Raw genomic sequence first — 22,703 nt, forward strand, 5'->3', positions numbered from 1 at the left:
GCCCACCACCGCTGGTTTGGGAGAACATTCATTGCTTTTTATCTCATGGACGAGAGTAGATTAATCATCCAATCATTGAAGTCGCGACCATATATCAATTTACCGCATATAGATTTCAAAGCGGGCATACTTTGGTTCGCCATCCTGACATTCGACACTGTCGTATCTGTGAAGATGATTTTGGAGATGAAAATTTGAACGTCTTACAAGAACATGTTATTGTTTTAAGATGAGTGTTGTTTAGTCAAATCAAAAAACGAAAGACAAATGTTTTGAAAATTGCTGGTGTGTGTTTTTGAACAGGCTACTAACATGTTCATGCCTGGCATTCCTGGCCCCATGGAGTTTGGAGGAGGCCTCATCCCGCCACCGTAATTCTGAAAAAAAAAAAAAAAAAGTCAGCAAAGCTCAGCAGCCAACACTCAAGTCTGAACTCTCCCGACATAATTGCGTTGATCATAATTGAACAAAAAAAAACAGTCCTGTCCGATCTCTACACAGACACAAACATTTTTTTTTTTAAGCAAGCAGTAAGTTAAAAATGACTCTCATTCTTATGCTGTTAGTGTAACAACGTACTGAATTATGAGGACAGCGGAAGCACTAAACCTTTCGTTGTCCTTCAGTTAATTCAGATTTCAAAAACTAAATCAAAACGGCCTCCATTTCCGCATCTGCCCCCTCGACATCCTTCAAAAAAAAAAAAGTTTGCAAAAGCACCAATTTAGAGCCGGCTTTCCCCACAAGTGATTCAAGTGCAATTGAGAATTGAGGACTTATGTGTGTACACATTTTTTTTTTGGGGCGCTTTACGTATGTACGGTCTATATTTCCACGCACCGAGGAGGAGTTTTGTCCCGCCGACGTTTACACTTGTCGAGCAGATGCCACACCAGCTGCCGGTGCCTTCTGTGCCAAGGGTGGCACCGTCGTAAATGGGGCCCCCCCCGCTACACCCCCAGTGCAGGCGGGCGGGGGTCACCGGGTGCCTCTGTGCGTGTGTGTTGTGAGGCGGCGGCACAATCAAGCAGCTGTCCAGTCATTGTCATTTAAAAGGAAGCGAGAGCAAACGGCAACAGCCAAAAAGTGTAAAAAGGAAAGTGTGTCACGTTGGCACAACTTTTGGTTGAATGTGTTGGCAAGCATGTGCTATTCCTCCCAAGGTGGGAGTCTGCAGAGGGGGGGGGGGGGGGGGGCAGGATTCCAGCGAGAAGCCAAGCTCGCATTAAAAAAAGTTGTCAAGTTGGCAATGGCGCGCAGTGAGTGAGTTTGCAAATGAGAAGCCTAAACGATTCAACCAAAAGTCAAAACGAGTGGAAAGTGTCGTTTACAAGCACAACGCATATTTGATCAAGTAAGCGGGGATCTCTCCATTTACTAGTTGAGTTGCCGTCGGGAAGGAACTCGGCCTTCAAGGGGAAGGAGGAGCTCCTGGAGATAGAATTTGGTTGCTCTATACTAGCGCGGCAGATTTTTACAATAGATTTGACGATAGACGAATTCGACACCGAGGATCGCCGGTAATTCAACATTTTGTACCTGTGGGCCCATGCCGCCCATTCCTCGGGGAGGATTCATTCTCATCGGACCGCCCATGTTTGGATGTCCTGTGCAGAGAGACAAAGAAACAACCTTTAGAAAAAAAACACAGGATTGAAATAAACACAATAAGATTTGAAGAGCTGTCATATTTCCTTAAATTGTAACCTCCGCAACAAGGACTACGAATACGACTTCCACTACAGGTTGGAGTAATAATAATAATCCCACATGGACATGAAAGCCTTAACAACTCAGTAATCTTGAGGAATGAGCCAAATGCTGCTTCACCAAAATATCATCATCTGGTCAATTTTCATGACATGACCAAATGTGTGCGATATTCTTCAATTGTAGCACAAATAAATCACCTTCAAAAAAAAAAAAAAAGTTCTGTTGCTACCTTGAGGTCTGGTGGGGTCCAGGCTGTTTGGCAGGAGAGGTTGTGATCCAGGGATGCTACCTGGTGGCTGGTTTGGCATGCGGAGTGCGGGTCTCGGACCACCCGGGTATCGCGGCGACATGAATGGCTGCCAAAAAAAGATGACAAAGGCATCTTTTTATTGTGATAGTTGTAATTATTATCATTGGAAAGGCACATTTCTCGATCAAGTCAATACAGCCAATTCAAATGTAGGCCAGCAGGGGGAGCTGTTGTAATTCAGAAGGATGCAACTTGCTGGAGCCAGTTCAGGAAAAGGGGGGGGGGGATCAGGATGGTCAGCAAGACCTCAGGAAAGGCATCAAGATAAAATCAAAGAAAGGCAAATATAAGTGGCGGGAGGTTAAAAAAAAATAAACGGTCACTTGGCAAGAAAAAACGTAAAAGATGAAGAAGAGGCGAACAGCGTAAGAGAAAAACAGCGGAGGAGGAGAAGTGATGGTCGACATTTTGTTCAGCTCAGTGCTTCTTACGTAACACGGTTGCGTGGTCATTGTCACATAAAGTCAAATATAAGAAATGAACAACAAGCAACTTTCACTCACCGGGCACTTTGATGCTTCACCTGAGCTGAAGAATGAAGTCTGACTTCAGGAATTATTTAACAGCATGCTTTTTCTTGTGTTATTTGCTTATTTTTTAAGGCAAACTGCAGCCGTCTCTAATATTGTGTTTTGTTTGTGCCAAATAAGAAAAAAACGGAAACAATAACAAAAAAAAAAATGTTGATTTTGTGAAGACGGGAAGTGACGCAACGCCATCTTGACGTCTTGCAAAGGTTTTTCTCTTGTCTCTTTTCCTCCGTGACCAACTTGTGGCGCGAGGAAATGAGCCGTTGTCAGGCCGTGCTGCAATATTAATGCTCCACTGATGGTCTCTGGGACGGCGAGTGCCTGGCCGAGGGGGTGGGGGGGGGCTGGTGGAGTAGCCCCTCCAGATGCATCTCCGCCCCTTCCCAGGCCGGCCCGCCGCTGCTAAAATATTCATCCGGCACGACGTCCTGAATGCTGCTTGTCCCGAGCCAGCGAGAGAGTGAGTGTGTGAATAAGGTGGTGTGTGTGTGTGTGTGTGTGTGCGGGTGTGTGTGTGTGCATTACCTGTCCATGAGGGCCCATCATGGGATTGCTGGGGTTGTGTGGGGGAGGCTGCGTGTGAGGGGAGGGCTGAGATCCCGGTGGACCCTGGAGACCAACACACATGGCCATGTCAATAAACATCAAGACGAAATTCCCATTGCAGAGGTTAAACATTTTTGTTGTTGGAACCAAATATGGAATTATGGCATTCTGAACATTTTGGTGATGGTCGTAAAAGACTTTTAAAATGATTCATCCACGTCTCATCATTGCTTAAGATCACAAAACCCTGGCATTGGAACAGGGGTGTGTAGACTTTTTAAATCCACTGTACATTCTGCTTTTACGCAATTTTCCACCACCTTCAGCATAGATCAGCATCAAATTGCAAAATTGGAGCAAGAGAGACGATGCTAATGTCAGCATGTGTGTGTTCATTTATTAATTTTTTTTTTCGAATGTTCGAACGTGACGCGCTGTCACCAGATGATTCCTCATTAGCGTGTCAAGGCTGTTTTGAAGCAGGAGCGGCCTCATCTGCTACGTCTGCTAAGCACTCAGCTAACATCTCAGGTGTGTGTTTGTTGAAGTGTGTGTTCCCCTCTCAGGTGTTGTGTTTCGCGCATGCAAGAATGCGCCAACAGGTGTGTGTCGAACATCGTCGTGAAAAGACAAAAGGATTATGGGATTACTTGCAATATAACCGAAGACACACACACACACACACGCTCTGTAATCGTGCCGATATGCAAATTAGAAAGGAAAACACATTGTCACCGAGGTCGGAATTATTGTTTTTCTTTATCAATTTAAAATGTGTCCTGATGAATGCAAGTCCAATCATTCTTTACGCAATGAAATCTTTTAGGGAAGAATACCAATTATGCGATTCACATTTTTTTCCATCCTGGTAAATAAGGCAAAACGTCAGTCCATCATGTCATCTATTTTTGATATCATTTGTCCTCTTTAGGGTCGCGGGTGAGCTGCAGCCAATCCCAGCCGACTTTTGATTGGCTGCTCGTCGAGCAAATGCGGACAAACAAACATTCGCACGTACGGCGGCACCGATGGATAATTTAGAGCCGAGCTGTCTGACTACAATTTCATAAAATTTAAAACAAGGTCGAAGAAATGAACAAGTCTTTGTCGTTTCATGCTACGATCTTCTTCGAACTTTTTACGCCGAGCATCACCCAAAAAATACTCAGCTCTACAAATGCAACTGTTATGATCAATTGAAAAATAACATACGTTGGAATGTTTTATATATGGACCGTATTTTACGGATTATAAAGTGCACGCGTATATAAGCAACTCTGCTTTGAAAAAAAAAAACAAAAAAAAAACGGCTATAAGTCGCAGTTTTCTATGTTGAAAAAAAACATTGCTAATTAAAACAGAACCGACCCAAGAAAAAAAAATAATTTGAGATTTATTTAGTGTATTTTCTGAACTATAGAGCGCCCCTAGTGGTGAAAGAAAAATCCACATGAAAGCCGCAGCGTTGTATTCGCCGCAAGGTTCAAAATTGAGGAAAAAAGGAGCAGCTTATTGTCCGGAAAATACGGGATCTATGTTGCTTAGAATTCAAAATTTCATTTTTTTTCTTTTTAAAGACTTTTTTTGTTGTTGTTGAAAACTCTTATTGGCAGTTTAAACCCATTTTTTTCCAGAATGTCTTTTTTTTACGTTTAATTAAAAAAAAAAATCTCTAAAAATGTCTAAAAAAAAAAAAGTGTTCTAGCAGAATTTCTAATTTGAAGCAGAAAGAAATAGTCAAGATGTCCACAAACGAGGTTCTGGAAGACGTTGGACATCCGACAGCCACAAGAGAGGAGCAATTGGTAGAAATACTCCACCACCTCCAAAGAATCACCAGAATTACCTCGGACAAATCCCAAATTTAGACGAGAATGAGAAGACAACAGGATTAAAAGTTTTCTTTTTAGGCCGTTAAATGTTCTTAAATGTCAGCTCATTTTCCTTCATTTCAACTCTTTAGACGTGGCCAGTCAAAGAATGAGTGCAATTTTTTTTTTGGGGGGGGGGGCGCCCCATAGAGTTGAAAAATCTGCAAAGCCACTAAAGAAATAAACGCAGGTGCTTCCGCTGGCTTGGCCTGTTGACTTTCACGCCGTTACGAGACGAGCCCGGGAAAGCCGCTTATTAAGCAGACAAACAGCACGCAGCCGGCCTGAAATCTATCCTCGTGTTATGAAAACGTTGGTTTAGTTGGACATGCGGCGGGGTCTGGATGTGTTGGCACAGTGGTGACTCGTCTGTGTGCGTTTTGGGGTGGTTAACACCTGCCGTCCTGGCCCACTCTGTCTCTCAGCAGGTTCACGCTGGGGCTAATGCAGCACGAGTTCCGTCTGACCTCAGAGGTTATTGTGGTTGTTGCCAAGCGTGTGCGCGTCTAACAAGACACCCCTGCAGGGTCTGGCTGAATTGACCCACATGCAGCTTCTTCTCGATATACTCTCACGAGCTAGTTTTCGCCACTTAGGAGGAACCCGCTTTGACATTTTCCTGCTTCCTGCCGCTTGAATAATTCACTGTATCATCTGAGAAGGAGCGATTGTATTCCTAAAATCACAGTTCAGTCGCGTGCCTCGCGGGGACAAACATGATGAACACGATTACGATCCTCTTTGTCGAGTAGTTAGGAGTACGATTTAATTGAAATTATATTTGCATTTGGTTTTGATTGGCGGGCCACATCGGACCTGGAGCACGTGGATGGAGTGTTTCGGTCCCCTCACTTCAGCGGAGAAAAAAAATTTATAAAGAAAATATATGAAATGAAAACGAACAACCGCATTACAACAAAATATGTCTTAGTGGGGACATATCAGAATGATGGAAAATCATTTATTTAATTTTTTCAAGTTCGGCGGGCCTGATTAAAACGTTTAACGGGGCCGAAGTTTGACAACATAATACCTGAGCCTCCCATGCATATTTGTATCTCAACGTTTCAGCAACGACTCGCTGAACTAAGGGCTCATGTCATACACCGAGACGTTTGCAGTGTCCCCCCCCAACTGTACTGACTTATATAAGGCAACTTGCTTCTTGTCCCAGAAAATGTGGGGTGGAGATGGCGTGAGTAGCCTCGGCACAAACACATTCCTGCCCCCACAGCATGAAGAAGAACTCTTCTCCCATAATGTGTCATAATGGAGCACAGTGCCTCGGCGGGCCCCGGCGGGCCTCGGCGGGCCTGCCTGCCGGTACATGCGAATGGGCCGGCATACGGCCTTTATGAGCGCGCTGTTCCCTCCACGGGTCCCCGCAGAGAAAGAACACTTCAACTGTCACACAAGTGTACACAGGCCAACAGCGTGTGTGTGTGTGTCGGAGCGGCCAGGAGTGCAAGATGTGAGGGGGGGGCATAGGGAGCGTTAAATGAAGCAATTAATAAAATCATTTTCTAGCCGGCTAAGGAGATAACAGCTTGGCACGGGACCACAAAATCATCAACGCAGCCCCCTCGCTTTCAAGCTTAAGGAAGACCAGCAGCAGCATCCTTTGCTGGATTTAACTCAAACACCACTAGAGGGCAGTGTGTCGCTGCAGTCTAGCACAGGAACACACAAACACGCACACACGCACGCACACAGAGAGTGAGAATACAAAGCAGCCTGCATCACTGAACACAACAAACAAAGCCAGGAGGAACAGCCCGCACACACGCACACACACACACATTATCGCTCCTTGCTAACATTCCAGAGCGCTCTCCAGCTAGCTGACAATATATATAGCACGGCGACAAGATGACAACATGCTATCAGGGCTGAATGAGACATGAAACATGACGGAAAGGCCTTGAGTCGTCAGTCCGCGTCAATCGGGCGAGGCGTCAGCAGAGGCAACTGAGAAAGTTCCGCGTTCGAGTCTCACTTTGAGCTCCCGAATGTCCAAAATGGGCTCCATGATGTATGTTGACGTGACGCGACTAAGAAAGCGTCCAATTGCTGGAATGGAAAAAAACGACACGTGATTGAGGTCTGTAGAACCGTTTTGGATTAAGTGAAGCAGCACGTGGCTCATTTTGTTTAGTTTTTTTTTTTTTTTTTTTTTAAATCGTGTCAATTGTCTGTTAATTTATGATCATCGCGGCTACAAATTTAGTACAAATGTATATAATTGCGCACTGCTCTATACAATTTCAGCCTCGAAATTACATTTGAGTTTAATGAGTTGGTAATTCTCAAATTTTGGGTGGCAATCACTAAATTAAAAGTTTCAGTACAGTACATTTGTCAAAGTACAGTTCAATTGGATTCAATTTTTAATTTGCATTTAATCTTTTTTTTTTTAATTTCCCGATGTGCAGTGTGAGTGCAACATGTTGCAGCGGCTTACAGTAATTTCAAATCCACATTTTAAGAAGCAAACCTCCACTTCATTTTTTAAGGTGAGTTTTTCGGTAAATAGCTGAAGAGCCACAAAAAAAAGCGAACGACGAGTAGGCGGGGCTTCACTCTATTGACGCGTGATCAGTCGGGAGTTTTCGTCGCCTCTTGGACACACGCCGGCGTCCCCAAAAAGTGTCGATTGATGTCGAAGGCAAACGTCACAGCCGATGTTTAACGGGAGTGAACACCATCAAGGACGCTTCGGAAAAAAAAATCTTTCAAGTGCCGGCCGGCCATTCTTCGGAATCCCCGAGGAAGAATCGCGAGGTGTCACTTTTTGTGGCGAGACGAGCAACAAGAACGCTTTCATTCCTCGGAGGATTTTCATGTTGAAGCTCGCGACACCTTTTTGGCCCGTTTGAGACGTTTCCTCGCTGGCAATATTTGCGGGAACATTTTCAGGGATTTTCCCGGAGCTCTTGGTTCCGTCTTCACGACGTTGAAGCGCATTTAGACGTTGACGTGAGGACAGCGGGACGGGAACACGCCAAGCACAGATTCGGATGAAAGAATTGAAAAAATAGGACAATACATATCAAATTAAAAATGATAACCACGAGAGCAATTGCATTTTCAATTTTCATTGAGGTCCAAAAGAGTCTGACCTGATGTAGAAATCATTTGCACGGACGTCGTCTTGGCTTTTCTTGTGCCCTGCGTTGATAAATGCTCCCGTACGTGACGTACGTCTTGATTATGTTCGGCCAGCAGAGAAGGCCTCGAAGGCCTTGACCGCCCTCCGCTGGGTTCGCGTTAGCCACTTGGTCACGCAACGAGTTCAACTTGCATCTCAAGGTGCCATCGTGTCAATAATTCAACATTCTCCGAATGGACACTTGCTAAAATTAACAAGCAGACATTTATTAATGCCCATTTTATTTTTTGGAATGAAAGAAATGTTCTGAAGTCGTGTTCCCCTGCCAGTGTCATACAAAATGATGCTGGCCATAAAAGTTTCGCCTCAGCGTGAATGTCACCCACAATCAACAGAATTCATCGACGATGCCTTTGTGTGCTCTCCTCCTCCTCCCGCTCTCATGAATTGGCTCTCCCCTCCCCTCCCCTCCCCGCCGTCCTCCCCAGAGGGCCGCGATGCAGCAGTGATGGACTTTGCCTGGTAGGGGAGGGGGGCGGGGCTTCCATACCTGACGTGGACGCCGTTCGGACCCTCACATCGTCTCCTGGTCTTCTTTTCTGTTTGCGCGTCTCATCTATCGAGGCTTTGCATGCAGCAGGGGGGCTCATACCGCCTCTCTCCAAAACAAAGTTAGGGGTCGCCCGTGTTAATTACCTCGCCGGCACAGCGGGGAAGGCAAATAAGAAAAAGTGCTCACGAGTCAGCCAGTGAGCGCGTGTCACCCGAGCGGCGAAGCGTCGCTTCGCATCCCATTGTTTCGACGGATGGAGTGAGACTTTAACAAGAATCGGAGTGAAAATGCTCCCCCTTTCAAAAGCGAGAGTTGCGCAAAAGGCTGGCAACCGCAGTGGCCATTAGTTCAACGGCGAGTGAATGTCAGCTCGCCAGGAATGCGGCGGCTATGCTTTCGGCTCCAGTTTCGGCTATGTCATACTCAAACGGCGAAGTTTCAGGAGGGGCGGAGAGCATTTCGCCTGCGTTTGCTTCAAGCGTGTGATAATAAATCTCTCCTTTGGTTTCGGACCGCTTCTCGCTGCGGTGATTTTCTACTCACTCCCAAATGGGTGAGAATTGGAATTTAGAGGCTCCATTTTACACACAAACTTGCAAGGACGGGCAACTTGCATGCTGGAGGGGGGGTCACATTTTTGAGAGCTCAAGCCCAACAATCGTGGCAGGGTTTTTACTTTCTGGACCTGGATTTGCAATTTTCAGGTCATTACAGGAGAGAAAAAAACTAGATATATAAAAAATATATAATTTTTAAATATTTAGATCTATATTTATTTAAATTTTTTTTTATGTTTTCATATTATTTGGGAAAAAAATATATATATTAAATATTTTTAAATATTTAGATCTATAATCTGTAGATCTAAAAAAATATTTTTTTTTTTTAAATTTCGGAAAAGTAAAGAAAAATAAATAAATGACAACGGGAGAATGTTATGCAATGTTATCGTACGGCATGTGCCCGTCATGCGTTTGCTGTGTTTTCTCTGCATGTTCCCGTTGGCTCGAGAAACCAGAGACTGAAGACGGCGAGAATGTGGTCATGCTTGAAATAAATGCATCCATTCCTCTTGTTCCTCGCTGCATCCCCTCTGCCATCCTGTCTGTCTGTCAGGCGCTCGCGGTCTATTTATGGAACGCCGTGTCACTCACGCAACACCACCAGATAGCTTTCTCCCTGCCTGCGCACTGCTCATACATCATTAAGATTCTGCGCGACCCCGACGCGCACGCACATCTCACATCTTTGAGCACGTGGACATGCATGCAAATGGCTGCGTTGCACACGGCACGCGTGTACACAGAAAGTGTTGTCGCAGTTAACGTGGAAATGATGGATCTCTGGAATGATCAATTATGACAGAATTACATTTGATTAATTTCGTCCAACTACCGTTTTTTCTTTTCAATATCCATTCGAATTCACTTTTTTTTCTCCGCTTTTGGTAAAGTTTGAAATCCATCCCTGTTCTGCGGTACAGGCTAGCTAGCGCTAAGCTAACTTTTTCGTCTCTCCGTCGCAGCATCCTCGTTGCATTTTTTGGGTTTCCGTAACCCTGAACTGGTCGCCAGCCAATCGCAGGGCAAACAGAGACGGACAACCGTCCGCACTCACGGTGGATGTTTTCGGAATGTGGGAGCAAAGCAGAGTACCCGGAGAAAACCCACGCCGGCACAGGGAGAACATGAAAACTCCACACAGGAAGGCCGGAGCCGGAATCGAACCCTCAACCTCTGCGCTGCGAGGCCATCGTGCAAACCCGTCGTCCCACCGTGCCGCCATCGTGACACATCCAAGCTCTTCCAAAAGCTCCCATTTCCAACTAGTTGGATGTGGGTCAAAGTAAAAGTTGGGCTACGAAGCGCGCGAGGAATCAACAAGCCGACATATGGGGGGAGGCAGAGAAGGGCCCACATCTGGACAGGGATTAGGTCAGATAAAGAGGCTAAAAAAAAAAAAAAAAGGAGGAGGAGGAGACAGAAGGATGTTTTTTTTTTTTTTTTTTTGTCATCGGTGGAGTGGAGTCGCATTTGCCGAAGAAATGAAGGCTGAAAAGCTGAAAATTTGAAATCATGAAAGTAACGCCAGAAGAAATCAACACAGACGTGTTGACACTGATTGACAATGTTTTAAAATGTGGCGATTTGATGGGGAAGAGTAGCAATTTTCTTTTTTTTACTTTTAACCAAGGTTGGGTTCATTCTTTTGACCCAATAGATTGGGTTGAAAATTGCATTTGGCCGAGCTCAAGATCTGTTTTTTTTTCTCAGGCTGGTTGGATCAGTGGAAATTGTCCTTACTTGAAAAAATGCCGGCGGCATGGGTCCTCCCGGCATGCCATCGTTGGGCGGCATGTTGCCCATCACTGGGCTGGGGGCGGCGGCCGCACTCTGGAAAACACAAACATTGGTGGCTATGAGATGACAAAAAAGAAATTGGACCGAAATCACGACCTCCATTCATAAGCTCGGGAACCTGTTCGAAAAAGAACTCAGCAGTGATGGGACATGGGGATTTCCAAGAATGCTTGAAAATGCAAACATTTGCCAAACAAAGACTTGCACATTTGTTTCCAACCTTGTGAAATCACAAACATGATCTTCATAATATTCGAATAGGATTAGTTATTAATGAAAACATAATTAAAGGTCATTTTTTGGAGGAAATTTCGGATTTAAAAACTGAAAGCCGTCCGCATTAATCAGGAGCGAGGAAATCACTCCAAAGCGCTTTTAAAAAAGGTGGTGACCTTAATTGGCAAGGGTCCTCGAAAAATTAATGACAGCAGATTCGTTAAAATTTGGCCCTAAAAGCTGAGAAAAAAATATGAATTTCATTCATTAATTTTCTTTCTCTCTCTCTCAAAGTTTTGTCTGACTTGATTTGTTTTGGGTCGTCCTGTCCCGTTTGTCTTGGACGAGTTGTGGCACCCAAGGAAGGCAATAATCCACTTTTTATTTATTTTTTTTGCTTCAGTGGAATGAGTCACTTTGTTTCCTGTTCTCCAACAAAAATACCAAGAGACGTGACATCCCGCTCACCTCGACCTGGCCCTAATAAAAGGCCTAATTGCTGCCGGTTTGGGTTGCCTAAAAACGCAGCTCACGTCGTAGGAAGCATGAGCGATAACAGAAGGATAAAAATCAACCGGAAGAAATGAAAGTATCCATTTCTACGTCCCGAAGACGTGCACGATTTGAGTTTGTTTATGTGCAAGAAGGACGCAGGTGAAGCCGAAGCATCGGCAGCAGCAGCAGCAAAAGACCCCCTTCTCCTAGTTGCCATGACAACCCCGACCTCAGCTCCCGCACTCCAGTGCCCATTAAAACCCTCGGGCCGTCAATCAACGGCGCGGCCGAGGTGGCGGAGGGAAAGCGAGCGAGCCACGGAGAACGAGAGAACAAAAAGAAAAAAGAAAACCAAAAGAAAGACGCCGGCGGACATCAGAGATCGGTCCGACGGCGTCGTTCTCAAAAAAGAAGGAGGTGACGCCAACCGCCTTCAACGTCGCTCATAAACACCGAAAGGGACATTCATTTGTTGCAACGCCTTACTTGCGAAATTTCTTTTTCTTTTCTTGACTCATGCTAAAGATAGCCAACGCGGATCTTTTCTACTCCACAGTCTCCACTTTGCTGCGGTGATCGGTCTTCTGGCGCCCTTTAAGTGTTAGCAAGCTTAAATTCATCAAAAAGCAGACTTTTTTTCTTTTTTTTTGCACGGAAGGGACATTTTGATGTCATTATTGGCCAAAAAAATGTTGCAGATTTGAAAAGTGCCAATATCAGCGGCAAGGACGGCCGGCCGATGAATGGCTTGGGCCTTTTTTATGACACCCGATGATTCTCGTCACATTTAAAATATTTGTCTAATTTATTTTTGTTTTGAAGGAAATTTGCTGAAGCTGCTCACGGAGGACAAACACGCTCCCATTTCATCCCGTGCGCGCTTTTATCGGAGAAAAAGCGACGTCACGGCACATTTTGGACGACGGCGAGCGTTTGTGGCGTTGACACGTTGCCGCTCGAGCTCGTGTGCGTAATTGAGGGCCGACGAGGACGGATGGAACACTTTGAACACGGCCGACTCATTTGGGGTTCAAAGCGGGACGTTTGTTTTTGATGGCGCTCTCCTTTGGCCTCTTCGCTTCGTGAAGCTCTTGAGCGCCGTGCCAACGACGACTTTGCCCGCCAGGCCGCCTGGATGGCCCTCAGACACTCAATGAGCGTCTGGATCAGACGGCCCCTTGCGGGCGGTCACGGATCCGCCGTCATCGGGTTCCAAACAAGCGGAGCGACACGTTACCACGACGGCCGACCGTCTGGGAATCGGTTTTCCCTCTCGGCGCATAATCGTCGAAATTGTGGCGGCGGAGTCCCCGTCGGCTCCTAAACCGAGCCGGGAATTGCGGGTGACCGTGATCGACGCTCCTTCAGCTCCTCGTCCCTCAGCCACGAGCGGTCCAATAAGTCTGTCGGCCGACGCCGAGCCAACGTGAAAAGCAGAGGCGCGAGTGGGTGACGGTGCAGCGGACGAGAGAAGAGAGTCGTCACGCAGAAAACAAAATTGCCATTCGGAGGGTCTTCCGCATTCAAATCTGGAAACCCAAAGAGAAGGCGTGATCTTTCTTCAGAGTTTCTCGAACGCCTTCATGACTAAAATACGCGATTTTTACGACCGTCAGTGAAAAACATTTTCGTTTGTGTTCTGATTTGCTGCTCATTTCGCTGACACCAAATGTAAAGTAGGTCGTGACGCACACGATTTGCCCTTCGCGGGCCAGATTCGGCCCTCACGCCTTGAGTTTGACACCAGTGCTCAATCATGTCGGCTAACAACAGAGGCAAAACTTAACTCGTCCTCAACACACAAAGATCGTCGTCTCTCCGTTAAGATGCGTCACATCCACAATACTTCCTTGACACCAATTAATTCCTTTCTTTCTTTTTTTTTTTCCAGGGCTTTGGCACCTCCGTGTCGCATTACAAAGAAGAGAAAAACAAAATAAAGCACTAAAATAATCGGAAATAGGAGGATTGACCGTACGCGCCTCTGCGGTCATGAAGTCCCTGCTCCGAAAAAAATAAATAAATAAATATTACCCGAGCTCTGCTGAAGAAATAATTACACACAGAAGGAGTTAAAAAAAAAGAAACCGGGAACAATGACAAGGCTGCTCGCCAGTAAGCTTGATATTGATTCGGGCGCTGGACTGCAGAGAAGCAAAGAAGGCAGGTGAGCGACAGTCGCGTGACGGTGGGATGGAATGGCGAGAAAAAATGTTTTGTTTGACGCACGTTCACAACGCGTGTGTGTGGACTTCCAAAAGTCATCCTCAAAAAGAGCAAGGAGCCACACTTGACAACCTCAAACTTGACTTCCTCGCCACCGAGAACACTCGCATTTCTTTTGACGTCACGACGTAATTCTCGCTCACCATCGAAACGCAAAAACAGCGCAATGAAAAATGTCTACGTGTGTCGCTTCACCATTTGTGTGAAAACGAGACGACGACGATGCCGTTTGTCAGCATTCGGCTAAATCCGACTTGGAAAAGCGTCGTCGTCGTTGGAAATATTTCCGTCACTCTCGTGGTTTAGTTTGACAGAAAACGTCAAGTGGGCGTGGTCGTAAAACAGCTCCGAGCTCTTTTTGTTTTTTTGGAAGGATTGTCCACGAGCGGCCAAACTGCTGCTTGGTGTCAAGTGAGTTGAGTTCACCGCCAGCGACGCAGCGCTCGTCTCACCCAATTTTTACTCGCAAGTGCGAGCAAAACAGACGACAGTTTGCACTTTGAAATTGCGCCACCTTAAATGAAGCTTTCAGAAAAGGTTCAGGTGACACAAATTTAGTAAAACGCGTATTGATGGAACGTCAGTTAGCGAACGGTTCCGCGGCACCGAGGCACGCGTGGGTACTTAACGACCGCCGCTCGCCCGGGTCAGCCTTTCCGACACGGGTCGCCCCCTGCTGGCACTGCTCTTTAATTACACGCACAAACACACGGCGCCGATCCCGACATTCGGCCTTTCACTCGCTCATTAGGCGCTCCGTGTCGCCACGACAGAATCGGGAGCAACACACACACACGAGCGCAACGAGCATTTGCAGCTCGGCGCCTCATCGAAGATCATTAACGCCGCTAATTAGGGAATGCTCGCTGGCTGGAGACGGACGGAGCTAAATGCGGCGGGATGAAAGGTGCGCGCTGAGACCGGGAGGGAGGGAAAACATCCACTCGGACAAGTTAGGAATCGTACGCGGCAAGTCCCGGTGGCGTTGCGACCGAGTTAGTGGTTCACTTTCCAAGTGAGGTTGGGAAGTTTTTTTTTTTTGGAGGGACACTCCACCACAATTTCGCTTGAGTCTCAAGCGGTCATATTTCAATTCCTGTTAATTGGGAGTCCGTCCGTTCAAAGTGATGAAGCCCAAATAAAGTTCAGCTGTTCAGCCGCCGTGTTTTTTTTTTTTTTTTAAGTGCTTCATGAATAAAGTTGTGTTGAGTTTCCTGACATTTATTTTGTTCTTACCATGCAGTTCTTTAGTTGTAGTTCGTGACAGAACCAGTTGACGATGTATTTGCAGTTACTTTGTTACACTTTGCCAGATAAAAAAATGGGACTTTGTTCATCTTTAACCCTAAAAAAAAAAATGCTGCTGTTCTAGTAGGCTGGTGCCACAGTTTTTTTTTTTGTTTGTTTTCGAGTACTAAAATTGACTGGCCAATGGAACTTTTTACCAAATTTGTGTAAATGAAGCAAATAAGTTACGTGTCAACAATATCCCGTCTTTGCTGAGACACTTGTTCCTCTTCCTTGAGGACGACTCGCCGTAAATCGCCAGAGGTGAAACACAAGCCGCCAGCGCCTTTAAATCAAAGAGCAAGCGCACAAGTCATGTGGCGCGCTTTCACCCCGACATCCACTAATCATGAAGACGAGGGCGGGCACGAGTCGCACGGCGCTGAACGAGAATGAAAAGCGTCAAACTCCACATATCGTACGTAAACGCATCCGAAATTCTACAGTTGCCACGAGAAGCGAGCGGAATTCTCTGGAAAGCGAGCAAGTACACAAACTAAAGGAGAAGCCAAAAGGTAAAACGGCAAAAATAGCAGGAATGCATTTTGTGTCTGCGCCTCATGATGGACAACACACACACACACACACACACATTTTGGTGACTGCCGGACACGTCAACGGTGCGAGCGGACTGTATTGGCACAGCCTTCACTTGATGACATTTGGTGAGCAATACAGAGAAGCATTTAACATTGATTTAGCGAGCGACACTTTTGTGTGACGTCCCCTGCGTCCTTCCATGAATATACGTCAATAATTGGAGATGAGGAGCGCAAATGCAAAGCAGACATGTTATAATTAAAGACAAATATTCGCACATATCTGCCTTTTAACGCTTTAAAAAAAAAAAAATTAAAAAAAAAAAAAATATATATATATATACAAAAAATAATAACTAGAGCTGTAAAAATTAAAGGTTTAACTCAAGATTTTTTTTTTTTTTTTAAATGCAAAAAAATTAAAAAAATTAGCTCATATTCAAGGATCAAAGAAAGCTATGAGTACAGTCTGTGATTTAAAATCCACTTCATATTTGGTGATTTTTTTTTCATTCATGGCAAGATATGATTCAAATAAATACCTGTTAAAAACCTTCACAAAAAATAGAAGTAGAAAAAATTTGAAAAATCAAATTACGGATTTGTATTTTTTTTTTGCAATGAATTTGTAAAAAAAAAAATAATCGCTTGACAGCACTAATAATAACTGCACCAAAATAAAGGCACAATCCGAAAAGGAAAATTGGCATATGTAGTATAATATTGTCTGGGGTGACAAAGGAAATATTAACTATGTTTTAAAGTCCACAGATATTTATTTATTTATTTTGTGATATATGACAATAAAGGGCATTCTGATTCTGATTCTGATGAAATATTTTAAATGTAATGTCGGCATGTGCAGTGTTCTCCTCATTCACCATCCATTCGCCCCCATGAATTCTTTGGGGTTTTTTTCGGGTCCTGATTGAAATGAATCAAAGAAAATCACAGACGCAACACACTTGATTGAACGCGTAAAAAGCAAATTTGCTCCAATTGACAGCAATGTGGAGTTATTGCATCGCCTTATGCGGATCTCGCAACGCGCATCAAAGGTTGGAAATCATCTTGAGGTTGAAATTGAAAAAAAAAAAAAAAAAAGCCCTTTCTGAAGCACAAAAAATATGATGAGCTTGTCAAGGAGGAAGCGAATTTTATTTATTTTTTTGCCGTGGCCGCTTCCGCTAAATTACAAGAATAAAAATTCAAACGGCTCCAACGTGTGGCACAATTTATGCGTCAACTTGTTGAGCAACTCGAGGTCACGCTTCAAATCTAAGCCCTCAATTGAACTTTTGTCATTTTGAGATTCTGCTCTGATGTCAATCGGCGAGCCACAGAATGAGAAGCTTCCCAAAAGATAAATACATAAATAAATGTGCAAAATCTTAGCCATCAAGTGAGGATGAACTTGGACAGTTCAAAATGCTCAAACGTTAATTTGAGAACTTTCTTCAAAAGCGAATAAAAGATTCAGAAATGCAAACATGGTCCATGCGAATCTTTGCATTTTGAGTGTCATCCAAGCCACACTTGCTGCTGAGACGTGTTGCTGCTCCTAATTTCTTTTTCTTTTTTTTTAATAACATAACATCACACTTCATCAGCCAGACCTCCTACGGGACGATTAAAAATGAAAAGCGTTTCTGGCAACCTTGTTAGCAATATCTACCTACATTCTTTCATATGATTCTGCCGCTATGCTCTTTTTTTTTCTGCTCAAAAGAGGAAAAATGTGCACTAGGATAAGAAAGCGGCACTGTTACGAACCAAAATTGGCTGAAATTGCTTACGAGGCTCAAAAAGGAACAAATCAATGCTGGGTTAGACGTCGAGGATTAGACTCGGAACGTTGGGTCAGGATTTCAACTACCAGTACTAATGAGTTGAAGCTATCAAGAATTGAGTTAGCGGGTTATCAGAATATCTGAGCTTAGAAATGATCATCTTTTTTTTTTCTAAGGAGAAAAAAAATTGCCACAGTGAAGCCACAGAAACAGTTGGGTCAAAAAAATGATCAAAAAGTGACCAACCCAAATTTATGGCTTATACATTGACCGTATTTTGCGGACGATAAGCCGCAACTTTTCCCCTCGATTTTGAACCGTGCGGCTAATACAAGAGAGCGGCTTTTCTGTGGATCTTTCTTTCACCACTAGGGGCGCTCTGGAGTTCAGAAAATACGCAAAATATTTTTTTTTTCTCTTGGGTCTTTTCTGTTTTAATGAGCAAAGGAGTTAAAAGGCACAGTTTGAACAACGCTTTTTGTACTTTTATGTGCATTCACAGTACATGCAGTCAACAACTCATTTTTGAAAACTGCAGCTTATAGTCTGGTGCGACTTGTATATCTACAACACGGTGAAGATTTTTAGACAAATTTGAATCTATTATCCTGCATAATGTTGCGAAAACGAGCCGCGTAACCGGCGGCGCCGCGATTGAGCATGGAGTCGGTTCGCTTCCACCACCTGCGCCACATCGGACGCTCTGCTTATGTTTAGTGATCGACAAGACGCAGGCGAGACATTTAAAACCATCGCACGCCAGTCTGATCCACTCAACCCGTTTCTATTCTAGCGCGCGTCTGAGTATGAGTGTGTTTGTGTGCGTGTGCGTGTGGAGCCGGGCGGGAAGAGGCATTCCCAAAGGAGCAGTCCTCTTGAGCACCAGACATTGGGGGGTTGGGCGACGAGACACACACACACACACAACTAATTTCCATTTCATATCCCCGAGGCAGCAGCGTGCGGACCACCTCCACCTCCACCTCCAAAGGCCAAACCGACAGCTTTGGATTGAAACGTTTTGAGAAATGGAAAAATTCACTCGGTGGTTCGCGACGAGGGAAACATTTTATTGTGCGTCATGTTGTGTCATCGCCTCAGTCGGTCCATCGCCAGGTGACGTCGAGAGCGAGCCGGCTCGCATTTAGCACGATAATCAATGAATTGAGTCGTATCAAAGCAATACGAGCGAACGTTACCGTGACCGTAACGACCAAAGTACGACGAGGTGAGAGCCGACTTGTTTGAAAACAGCTTGCAGTCTGAAGTGAAAAGCAAACCTCCGCAAAAGACAATTTGGATTTTCCTTCATGGAGGCAGCACTTCATCAGCCGGCCGTTAAATGACATTTGTCAATTCGCGCAACTGGAAGCTCATCGTCGTCAACCGGAAAAAATAGCGTTCGTCCTCGTAAGCGAGACATTCACACGGTCAAGTTCGCTCTCCATTTAAGTCAGGTTCGAGTCTTCGACGAAACAACACCTCAGCCTGTCTGCTGCCAGACGGGGAGGAGGAGGGGGCGGGGGGGCGACCGAAAAGCACATTCCCAAGACAATGGCTGGTCTGTGGGACTTTGCTGAAACTGCCAGGAGGGCCCCCGCGGGGGCACGTGGCCCACTCAAGGCTAGAAATGTTGAAGAAAAGAGAAAGTAGCAAGAGTAAACCAGAGAGAAGATTAAATTGCAGGAGAGCTTGAACAATGGCACAGCAACACCAAAGATTTGAAGAGCACGGAAGCCTTTTTGAAATGAAAAGGTGGTCGAGTAAGTGAGCGTGCGAGATTGTTTGCGGGCGAAAGCGCAAACGTTTGACAAACGGAAACCAACGAGTCGATTAATCGGCGGCGAGTCGACTCAAATAGTCGTTCAAACACGACGAGAAACAAAATTGATGACAACGTGCGTCTCAATGCTTGAATGAATGGAGACGGTGCCTATGTGCCTCGTTAGGGACTGCTGTTTTGGTTCGCGGCAGAGCTCAAATGTGCTCAACATTTTTACAGCGTCAAGAAAATAAACATTTTACTTAAACAAAAGGGAGGAGTTTATTTGTATGAAACCATTCAAAAAAAGACGGCGTGACCTAAATGTTACCCGCACACATTCCTATTTCGGAGGACCTCTTTGGCTCACTCAAGCAAGTGCGCCCGTCGCTCGCCACGACTTGTTGTCATTAAAGCCTCACGCCAAGCGAGGCGGAGAGCACGGAGCGCTTCCTGAGGTCGCCGAGCCAACACTTCCCGGGTCAGCCGGGATGGAGGTTGACAAATATTTACTCTGAGACAACAGAGGCAAAGAAGGAGGAGGAGGGAGGGGGGGCGTCTTTGCACGGAGCGCACGTGTAGGCAAGCTCACCAGCGTTCGCCATCAATAAATAAATGGAGGCTGACAGAAATATCCACGGCACGGCGGAAGCAAGCCATGCGCCGCATTGGCACGCACGCCCAGAAAGAGAGGACAACACACACACACACACACACACACACAAAGAATGAAGCACGACGACGAAGGCGGGGAACAACACGGACGAGAGAGAGAGAGAAGGAGAAAATGAAGACATTTGTGGAAGGAGGAGAAGACGTCTCCAAGTATTAGTCAGTGGCAGGAAGGTGGAACATGCTTGCCTCCCTTTGACCCTCTTTGGCTCCGCCCACACACGCACACACACACAACGTGTAGGGGAGGGTGGTGAACGAATAGCGGCTCTTAAATCAGAACCAGAAGTTGAGACAAAGAAATGGAGCTGTTTTGTGTGCGACCCATTTTGGGGGGGTTGGTTTAAAAAAAAAAAAAAATGTTGCACACATTTGAACTGGTCAACGCATTAAAAGCCAGACTCTACGATCTGTTTGTGTGTATGTGTTCTTGTCTTTCTGTCTTTGTGTGGCACCACCTTGACGTCCCACCTTTACATTGTTGAGGCGCATTTGAGGGCACGCTGACCCACACAGAAATCTTCGCGTACGTGACCAAATATATACATATATATATATATATATATATATATATATATATATATATAAAAATGTATGTGTGTGTGTGTGGTCTTGTCTTTCTGTCTTTTTCAGAACATTTAGGATGCTCTGCACAGGAACCTGTATTACACTCTGTGTGTGTGTGTGTGGGTGGGGGGGGTGCGCGTGTGTGTGTGTGTGTGTGAGAATGCGTGAGTGTGAGTCTGTGTGAGACAGAGAAACGAGTGTGTGTGTTCTTGTTTTTCTCTCTTAGTTGGTACATTTAGGTCAGGCTACACAGGAAGCTCTATTCGACTGTGCGTGTGTGTGAGCGAGCGTGTGTGCATGAGTGACAGCGTGAGTGTGTGTATTTATTCTTGTCTTTCTGTTTTCGTGTGAGGGGACATTGTTCTTTGGGCTGATCCACACAAGCAGCGCCGTTACATTGTGTGTCCGCATTTGTGTGTCTCCAAGTGGATACGCTTTGACATGTGCAGTGCACAGCCTGAGACGTTTATGGACACACACACACACAGCAAGCATGCACCATGCAGCTCATATTCAGGGAGACACATGTTCCCCCTCCTCAATGATTAGTCGGAATATGCCAGTGATCACAGAACGGCGGGAAGACTGCAGCAACTTGCGCACACACGCACACATACTAACCCCACGCTTCCCCATGCTCTAAAAAACACACCAATTTTATTCACCGTTTGTCCCTCGAGCGGTGCCAGAAGGTGCGCCAACGCGCAAACACCCCCCCGTTGCACAGGCACACACACACACACACACACACACACACACACACAGGTACAGTAATGCTTCATATTTGAGCCCCGTCAGCCTTGTCATGCTTCTGCCATCCGATCACAGCGATGGAGAGGCATCAGCGACGTGAAATGCTTTTCTCTTGTACGAGTGAGGCCCTCTCAATGCACGTCATCTTCGGTCTCTTACAAAAACAGGAGTTCAGAACATTCCATCATCTATCTATTTGTACTTGATGTTATTCATAAATGAGGACACTTCATTCTTCAATTTGGAAGGACGGATTCAAAGATGACGAGATAGACGTCACAGACCTTATTTGCTCATACGTTGGCAGGGTGTGTTCATTTACGCAACCCCTGAGATTGTGAGGCATGTCGGGGTAAGGTGTCCATTTTTATTTTTGGTTATTATATATGATGAATATTTTTGCTTACTAAAATAAAATAAAGCTGCTTAATTATTCGGCGTAGACACACACATCGGCGCGTCTCGCACAGCGGAGGACGCCGGGCTTATTAGCACGCAACAACACACGTGTGGCAACATTGACATGCAACAGAGAACAGCGGCGTGTGCGTACGACCCTGAGAAGATGGCGCGTGCACACACACGCACACACACACCTCCTCCTCCTCCTCTTTATGTGAAAGCCACACAAGCAGGCTGCACAACCCCGTGAGGAGAAATGGGGTCGTTTGCCTCCGTTATCTCCTTTTCTCAACACCGCCCCCCCCTCCCCTCTTTTTTGCCCCTTGCTTAACTTCCTCTCTCTCTCTCCCTCTCTCTCTCTCCAATCACCCCACCTTCCTTCCTCTCCTCCTCCCCGCCCCGCCCCACCCCACCCCGCAGCCCTCAGCCAATAGTGTCTGGGTGTCAGGCAAGCTCGGAGAAGCTGTTGTCATGGCGACGGGGCTCCTGTCTGTGCACTGTCCCTCAGGCATCCCGCATCCAGAAAGCAGCATTGTGTTTACATGAGGAGGAGGGGAGGGGGAGCAAACTGCCCCACTTTGGTCAGCTTTTATTGTGCATGCATGCATACGCGTGGGGGTGTGTGAGCGTGTGTGTGTGTGCGTGTGTGTGTGCCTCAACACTGCAGACACACAGGCATCTCACACTCCTATTTCTGGCACCGCCGCCCAATCTGTGACCTTTCCTGGACTCCAGAATCCAGACAGTCAGGCTTGACTCAGGGCAAAACCACACCTCTTTCGACACCGCTGCTCCTCACTCACACACACACACACACACACACACACACACACACACACACACACACTCGCCACGAGATCAAGTAACCTCCCCAAACCACTTGCACCTGGCGCAGCCCAAAATAAGGCCCCCAGGAATCCCCGTGTTGCGGAGCGGCACAACGATGATCATGGTGGGGTGCAGGCTCGCGTGACTATTCTCACAGAGCAGGTGCATGCGAGT

At 45.8% G+C, this 22,703-nt stretch overlaps 1 protein-coding gene across 2 annotated transcripts in view; it reads right to left on the reverse strand.

Moving 5' to 3' along the window:
- The window catches only part of ssbp4 (single stranded DNA binding protein 4), a 66,543-nt gene that overhangs the window by 6,700 nt on the left and 37,140 nt on the right, over positions 1 to 22,703 (reverse strand). For both annotated transcript variants that reach the window (XM_088312467.1, XM_088312468.1), the window contains exons 5-9: positions 10,936 to 11,025; positions 3,079 to 3,162; positions 1,943 to 2,069; positions 1,540 to 1,607; positions 313 to 377 (exon numbers count right to left, since the gene is read on the reverse strand). In XM_088312467.1, the coding sequence (XP_088168593.1) occupies positions 313 to 377; positions 1,540 to 1,607; positions 1,943 to 2,069; positions 3,079 to 3,162; positions 10,936 to 11,025 (434 nt within the window). The remainder of the gene's footprint in view (positions 1 to 312; positions 378 to 1,539; positions 1,608 to 1,942; positions 2,070 to 3,078; positions 3,163 to 10,935; positions 11,026 to 22,703) is intronic.

This window comes from Idiotropiscis lumnitzeri, chromosome 13 (genome assembly GCF_059441095.1).
Source record: "Idiotropiscis lumnitzeri isolate Australia: NSW breed Sydney's pygmy pipehorse chromosome 13, RoL_Ilum_1.0, whole genome shotgun sequence".
Classification (NCBI taxonomy): Eukaryota; Metazoa; Chordata; class Actinopteri; order Syngnathiformes; family Syngnathidae; genus Idiotropiscis; species Idiotropiscis lumnitzeri.